Source organism: Morone saxatilis, unplaced genomic scaffold (assembly GCF_004916995.1).
Source record: "Morone saxatilis isolate NCDOM2014 unplaced genomic scaffold, NCSU_SB_2.0 Contig4, whole genome shotgun sequence".
Lineage (NCBI taxonomy): Eukaryota > Metazoa > Chordata > Actinopteri > Moronidae > Morone > Morone saxatilis.
In genome coordinates this window covers 2,784,204-2,792,448 of record NW_023339984.1, presented here as the reverse complement: position 1 = coordinate 2,792,448, position 8,245 = coordinate 2,784,204, and the positions used below count along the sequence as shown (strand labels likewise).

The window sequence follows — 8,245 nt, the reverse complement described above, 5'->3', positions numbered from 1 at the left end:
AAGTAAAATCATACAAAAAGAACACAAAAAATAAATACCACAACAATCATGCATTAGCTGCAAGTAAATCACCTTTATTGTCATTATAGATGATGATGATAAAAAAATCTGAATTATTCTTCATTTATTATTTAAATATAAGGTGTATTTTATGGAAGTTGTAAACAGCCATGCTTGCAATAATTTTTTTTGAATGCCATTTTCTTAAGATCATGAGATAAATTATTTCTAGAAAACTAGAAAGGATGAGTTTCTGGTTGATTTGATCACACTTCGTTTCAGCCTTCAAGATCACTGTCATGACTGTCAGGGAGGATTCATAACTGAACTTAAGAGTTGTTACCAGAATGTACATCTGAGAGTTCATTTAAGCTGTTCATTTACTGGCAATGTGACACAATGCTGACAAAATATATCAGGAGACGCTTGAGATTTATTAAATGAGCTCAAAGCAATGACCAGATTGTTTTTCATGTCATTCCTCCATGTATACATTGTCCATTAAGTTGAACAAATCTCTTATACACATTGAGTTATAAGAGGAAACAATGAGCTTGTGATCTCAAGATGACGATTTAAAAAAAAGTAATTGCAAGCACGGCCATTCTCGGCTTTCGTAATTTTGATATTTACTGTCATATTACAATGTTGTAGCAGCTTGCTGTGGTTGCAGCCAGGTGCAAAATCACCACAGAGGGCAGGGCTCACCTCCCCCCAATATATGCAACATGCAGATTTGATTTCAGCATTGCGGCCTTCTCTGAATTTCACTTTGTCACTGCTGTAGCACACACTACCCTCCACAGTCATCCAATCATACGATCACCACTAACCTGCCCCGTACAGTACAGTGCCAGGTGGTTTGGGCAAGGCATTCCTGCAGTGCGTAGGTGTGATTTTTCCACTTAGCAAACCTCCTTACCTTTTCCTTCCATCCTCCTCATGAGTTACTAATCACATGACTAATCACTTTTCTGTTCACACACTCACTTAAGTTCTGACCCTGCTCTTGATCCTTTGTATGTTATCTTTAAAAACCTCTCCTGACACATGATGAATTTTAAAATCTAACCCTGGAGATCGAAGCATAAACTTGATTGTCAGAAATAATCAGCGCTTTGGACCCGTGTGAAAGTTCTAGTGAGATGGCTGTTCTGTGATGATGTTTGGGCTCTTGCATGGAACTGATGTGCACACTGCTCTTACTCTTCAGAGCCACATTGTGCTTGTAAATGCTGTGGTTAACCCCCACGCTGTCTATACTTGGTGAAATGACTCTGACTTCCTGCACTGACCCCAACCCATGAGCTGCTACACACTCACACACACACCCAGAGGATGCATTCACCTCTGTGTGCAGGGTTTTATTTATGTTGCTCTTTGCATCTGTGTGTCAGCATTTCATCTCTCCTTCCAGTTTTAATATTTCGCTGAAGCATTTCATTGCAAATTAAAGTTTTAAATAAAAAAACTATTTAAATATCAAGTGCTTTAAATGTGCAACAGTGATATGTGTTGCAAAATTCACCTTTAGCAGGTGTTAACTTGCTGCCTTGCTTTCAGAGACGGAAGTCAAACTATACATTTCCTATTAACACTTTTCTTTTTTTTTTTTTGAAGACCCGTTTGTGAACAGTTTGTGAACAGTTTGTGTGTGTGTGTTTAGGTGCAGGGGATGTCGTTCATCGCAGCAGTGCTGATCCTGAACCTGGACACAGCTGATGCCTTTATAGCTTTTGCCAACCTGCTCAACAAGCCCTGTCAGATGGCCTTCTTCAGAGTCGACCACAGCCTTGTCAGTACACGCACACACAATTGCGCGCACACAAACTCTCTGATTTCAGCTTCTCACATGTGAATATTTTCTGGTTTCTTTAGTTCTCTATGACGGTAAACTACATATAGTTAGGTTGTGGACTAAAGGAGATATTTGAGGATGTCACCTTGGGCTTTGGCACACATTTTATGGACCAATATTTTGTGTAATGGATGATGAAAATAATAGTTGATCTGCAGCCCTAATCCTGTGGATGTCACAGTGAAGTGGTCACACCAGGAATATAACGGCACAAATCAAAGTAGTACCCATGGAAAATATTCTAATATTAATATACATTTTAAAAAGGGGTAGAGGACGTTGACAGTACATTTATATCTTATAATGATAAATATTATAATAAGTATGTTTAATAGGGTGCAACTAATTATTTTCATTATCGATCTGTTTGTCAGTAATTTTCTCCATTAGTTGTTCTGGTTGCAGCTCTGATATGAATGTCTTTGTTACATATGTTCATAAACATGCAAAAAAAATGAGTTGATTTTAGCATGACATTTTCTGGCTCATCTTCTTGAGCTGGGTTGTTGTTGTGAGTTTGACACCATAAAGTGCTGTGGTGGGTACAGCGGTGCTGTGTTTTTGATAGCACACCACAGAAATCACTAGTCCATTTCTACATATGACTCACTGCCCTACTTATTACTGTTACTGTGTGTATGTTACTCAAGACCACCTTCTCCTCTCTCTGCAGATGTTGACTTACTTTTCGGCATTTGAAGTGTTCTTTGAAGAAAATCTACCAAAGCTTTTTGCACATTTCAAGAAAAACAGCTTGACCCCCGATATTTATTTAATCGACTGGTGAGTCTTCTACTCATTTCTTCTGTTTAAAAACCAAAACATTTATTGCATTTTCCCCATGCTGTTAATACAATGCACTTGCTTTCAACTACAGTGTTAAGTAATGATGTTAAGTACCATAAAAGGTACTTTAAACTACTTGCCATTATGTCACTTTGCAGGGGTTGGTTCTCGGCCGGTAGGGTCATACTAAGGGTAGCGTACTCACTCTGTACACTTTGTTCTCTATCCTGTTAAAACGTGTCACATGTCGTAATCAAAACATGACACTTTGCTCACATTGAGTCCCACACATGTTAGTGTCAGTTCTTAGAAAATAGCACAGGCTGTTAGTGTGAGCAGGGGTCTGTATCAGTAGCGTCTGCCCACGCACTGCGGAACATTCTACATCTCTATTTTTTACTTCAACTCTCACTTACATCACTCACACCGCACCCAGCTTATAAATGCCGTTGTCTTTCAGTATAATTCTTACAGAGTGTTCAACTACAAAACAATAACAATGACGGATTGCTCCAACAAATGACTTTAATGTTGCGATATGATGTCCCATTAAATAGACAACTTGGCAAATACCTGCACAAATGCTGTGATTTGAACTGTAGATGTCAGATGGAGGTTCTTTTGGCTTTTTGTGATAGGTTATCATTTTTCTTTCATATCATGACGGGAGAATAGTTCTTCACCAAGTCTGATTTTAGCAACAAGACCGACCCACACAACAAATGTGTTGACCCAATGTGTCGAGCTGTCGAACATGAGTGAACAGGATGCCAGTCATCGATGTACAATATTCACTTTCATCACATAATCGTCACCGCTCCAGTTTGAATTTCTTTGTTACAAATGCTCATTAAGATTTGATTTTAGCTTTACATTATCAAGCTTATCACTTATTTTTCATTACAATTTGACCAAAAACAGAGCTAACTAAGAGTGAGTATTGGACTTACATTCTTTAGTTTCCACTGACACAAGTGACCCAAACATTTTATCTGCCAGAATCTAATAGAGGTGTTAATAATAATAATAATAATAATAATAATAACCAGCTAAAATCTGTGGTGTATATGCAGTTGCAAATGTATCTCAGAAATCCATATGTGTATGTGTCTCTATATGTCTGTTGGAATGAAATCACTGTGTTGGGTTAAGTGCGCTGTTCCTCTCCCTCCAGGATCTTCACTCTGTACAGTAAGTCGCTGCCGTTGGACCTGGCGTGTCGGGTGTGGGACGTGTTCTGCAGAGACGGCGAGGAGTTCTTGTTCCGCACGGCGCTGGGCGTGCTGCGCCTCTACCAGGACGTCCTCACCTGCATGGACTTCATCCACATGGCCCAGTTCCTCACCCGCCTGCCCGACCTCTTCCCCGGCGAGCAGCTCTTCCAGCACATCGCCGCCATTCACATGACCAGCCGCAACAGGAAGTGGGCGCAGGTAGGATGTCGGAGCTTTGCATTTGAGGGTGTTTGGTTGGTAGTTTCTCATTTTTATTCTTTTAACTGTACCTCCTTCCGTCTGCTCAGGTCCTGCAGGCGTTACAGAAAGATCCGGAGCGAGGCAGCCCGGTGCTGAAGCGCTGAGCTGAGATCAGAGGAAAAAACATCACACTAACGGACTCAACCAGACCAACTGGACTCTTAGCAGGCCGGAGGGGCCGGAGGGACCTGAGAAACCTTTGTTCAACGTCAACGGGACATATCTGGTTGTAGCCGCTGTGATAAACCTCTTCTCCAGAGCCGCGTCACTGCTCAAACTGGAACCGGGACCCTCTAGGGTCTGTCCGTGATGAGGAAGGGGTGTGAAAAGGAAAATGAGGCCTTATTTATCTCCCGCCACCCCTCCTCTGCTCAGAGGCCCAGCAGTGGACTGGAAAGTGTAGTTGGCAGAGGCTGAAGAATGTATCGCACACTCCCACACACACATCCACCCACCAGGCTGATTCAGGTCTCCACAGACCAGAGGGACCCACAGAGATACCAGTTACTACTTAAATCCTCCACTTTTAATTCTCTGCTGCCTTTCTAGTTACAGTTCCACTTGTCTTTTCTTTAAATTTGGCAGTTTTTATAACAAAAAGTCTATGTTTGACTCCCAATCTCTAAAGAATATCAGTCAGGGAAAGTAATCGTAATGTCCTAGAATGATCCAGAGTCTGATCTGTGAATGACTGTGTTGAAATGCATTAAGTGGGACCTCAGCTAGTGTCTCTGTGTGTCTGGATCTCTGTCTCTGCACCTTTTTACTCAAAACTTTCATTCATTCCTTCACGTTGTCTGAGTTAGATTTTGTCCTTCGACCTGTGTGCTTGTCATTTGTTTCCTGAACCATTCCATGAAGCTCTTGGAGAGTTTTTTTTTTTTTTGTCCACAAAAATGCACATAACCTGTATGCTGTAGGTAAAACACCTGAAGACAACTTTGGTGTCTCTGAGAGCACCACGTTGTTACGTTTAATGAAGTGTTTTAACCCTCTAAAAAGAGTTCATAAGCTGCCTGTAAAATGCATTTTACAGTATATTTATGTCAATGAAACTGGAGTAAATAATGAGGTCATACATACCGCATCCGACACAAACTTTCCCCCGCACCCAAGATGTTTGAGCTACATTTCAGCTTGTTAGCGTTTTGATTCCTGATGTCTTGGTGTGTGTGTGTGTGTGTGTGGGTGTGTATTTATTTAATATTTATCAAAAGGACAACGGAGCATTAACAGGACATTGTTCCAGTCACATGAAGGGTTGTTGCTGAGCCTCTCTCCACCCAAACTCGTACGCACTCGGTTTCAACAACACGTAAACACAGACAAGAGGTCGTGCCTCTGAAGCATTATTTGTCCACTAGAGGGCAGATTAAGGCTCAGTCATCTCTGATATCCCCTCGACAACTTCTGATTTTGAACGCAAACACGACAATACCCTGCTTAGGTTGGGCTGCTGTTTTGGTCTGTTAATATAGCAGTTGATGGAGGTGAAACCATTCATCAATTACAGGAAAGAAAATAATGTCATTATATTCCCTTGTTCCAGCTTCTTAGCTGTGGGGATTTGCTGCTTTCTTTGTCTGATGTGATAAGAGTAAGTTGAATGGGTTTTGAACGGATGGTCCAACAAAACAAAAAGTGACATTGTGATGGGCAGTCGCTCAGCAGATTAACTGATCATGAAAATAGCGGGTTGTTAAAAGCAAGTATATTGTGTAGGCGTTCTAATCCAGTGGTTCTCAACCTAGGGTCAGGGGATATTTCAATTTGACTATTATTTAATCCACTAGAAGTAAGAGTGATTATTCTGTTCGTAGGTTTGACACTCCTCACTGTTAATCTGCCACTCTACAGTACAGACAGTTAGGGAATAACTAAATCTTATCAGACAGGGATCCCCGAGACTACTTATCAAATACAGGTCCAGGGCCTGATCCGTCTGACTTTGTAACAACATCTGTCCAGCTGGTTGTTCACCATTTTAGTACAGTTTCTCACCACTTTTTGTCTGCTTGTAACACAAGCTACAGACCCGAGCTAACACCAATCCAAGCAAAGCAAAACTTTCAATTCGCAGTGGAATGAAAACAATTAGCTTGTTTGTTTTGTTTGGATTTTAGATTCTTGTCATTTCCTGTCACGTGTGTCTCAGTGGTCACCGTCGGACCGTCAGGTGCAACCATGTGATCTTCCGGGCTTTGTGGCTGCTGTTCTCTGAGGTTGTCAGACATGTCAGGGCCCTAACGCTACATTCACACTGTGGTAAATGTGTCACTCCCTCCTGACCTGTGGTGGGCGGGGCCGGTATTTGCATGAAATTTTGTTACCGGCATTGTTTTCATGAGTTGACGTAGACTGTGCAAAGTTAAAGTGAATTAATTGATCCCAACTGGAGAGCAACAGTTTGTTAAATGTCTTTTTTGCCATTTTTGCACAGATCTGTTCATCAAATGAAATAAGAATTGAGAAATGTAGAAATCTCATTGGTTGTTGATGTTGGTGAAGAATTTTCTCAGTCAACACCCGTGAAACAGAAGAACCAACTAACGGCATTTGTCAGTGTGAACGCAGTAACTGTGCTGTTGCTGGTTGTGAAGCTGCTTCATCCGAGTTCTGATGAGCCCACTTCCTTTTGTGCCCTGTTAATATCAGTCATGTCTCTATTTTGTCTCAGTATCTCTTGTCCCCACTGAGGCCACATTACACTTTTGAAATGCCTTGAAGAAGAATGGACCACGGCTGAAGTATAACACACAAACAGGAAGCACCTTTCATCTGTAAATCATCATGTCGACAGGCCCGCGGCTGCTGACAGACGCGATCCGTGTGCATCAGTTCAGCAACATGCAGCAGACTTTCTGATCCCTCTTCTCGATGCACTCCTCCCCCCCTCACTCCCCCGGTGTGGCGACACACCGCAGGACTGCAATAAAAAGCTTTTTGCACGTTCATGTAAGCCTTTGATTTGTGCCTCTCATCACTTTATGTCATCACTCGCAGGTTTAAACGGGTTTTTCATCCTTTGTTTTTTTGATGCTTAAGTAGTGACCAGCTGATGAAACAAGCTGGTGTGTGTGTGTTTCATGTGTATGTGTGGTATTTCCGTAATGAGATCTGCTAGTTACTAGTTGTTACATTAAAGGCTGGCCTGTGTATGAATTGACCCAGCTCTACCAACACTACCTGCTGACTGCCCTTCTATCACACACTGTATGATCCACAGTGGGCGAAAACAAAATTCAAAGTAAACTTAAATAAAAAGTGTAATATGCTGTTTGACTTGCTGGATGTCTGTATTTTCTTGGGTTCTGTTTGTTTTGCATTGTCTGTTTTTGTTTCTCCTCCAGAGACCCGTGTACTGTAGAGGACTGATGGACATGGATGGAGACAGCAGAGGGTTACCATGCTGTATCTCACTTGAAATGTATATAAACAATGGTTTTATTAAAATAAAGAGCTGTACATATTCAACCAGCAGCGGTTCACTGTCTTTGTTCACATGAACTGATTTTATTTTTACCTTCAACTTGTCTGATAAACTTGAACTTCCAAGTCTATGCCTACATTTCCCAGGTGAAATTTTGCTTATTCCGTGTAGCAGGGATGGAAAAGGAAGAGTCAAAGTGTGTCGTGGGGCAACCAATATTTCCAGCATTGGCTGCATTTTTTAATTTTTTTTTATCTCATTAACTGACCTCTCAATGAATCTAGTCAATTAGACGTACTTAAAGACCCCTATAAGATGAATTATTTAATTTTTGTGTTGATTCTGCGGCCCCCTGTGGACATTAGTGGTAGTGTTTCTATCACCCTGTTTTATTGATCTCAAGAGGAATCTGACCGAGGCAGGCAACTATATAGATATTGATGGACTAGTGGCGGAAGAATGCAGTGCATATTTTCACTTGTATGTCTTTTTGGCTTCCTCTCTCTGTAGGAGGTAGAATGAGTTACTATGAAAAACATATACCCTCTCCCTGAACATATTACAGAGAAAAATGTTTTGTTGAATGCAACTGGTTGACTATTAACTTCATAGTGGTTTAAAGGTCCAGTGTGTAGGATTTAGTGGCATCTAGTGGTAAGGTTGCATATCGCAACTCCCTCGCTTCACATTCCCCCT

General features: G+C 41.3%; 1 protein-coding gene across 3 annotated transcripts in view; it reads left to right on the top strand.

Annotated features, from left to right (window-relative positions):
- The window catches only part of tbc1d14 (TBC1 domain family, member 14), a 38,604-nt gene extending 31,011 nt beyond the window's left edge, over nucleotides 1-7,593 (top strand). For all 3 annotated transcript variants that reach the window (XM_035675404.1, XM_035675405.1, XM_035675406.1), the window contains 4 exons: nucleotides 1,667-1,795; nucleotides 2,532-2,641; nucleotides 3,819-4,077; nucleotides 4,167-7,593. In XM_035675404.1, coding sequence (XP_035531297.1) covers nucleotides 1,667-1,795; nucleotides 2,532-2,641; nucleotides 3,819-4,077; nucleotides 4,167-4,223 — 555 coding nt within the window. In that variant the 3' untranslated portion in view covers nucleotides 4,224-7,593. The remainder of the gene's footprint in view (nucleotides 1-1,666; nucleotides 1,796-2,531; nucleotides 2,642-3,818; nucleotides 4,078-4,166) is intronic.
- Nucleotides 7,594-8,245: the final 652 nt, after the last annotated feature.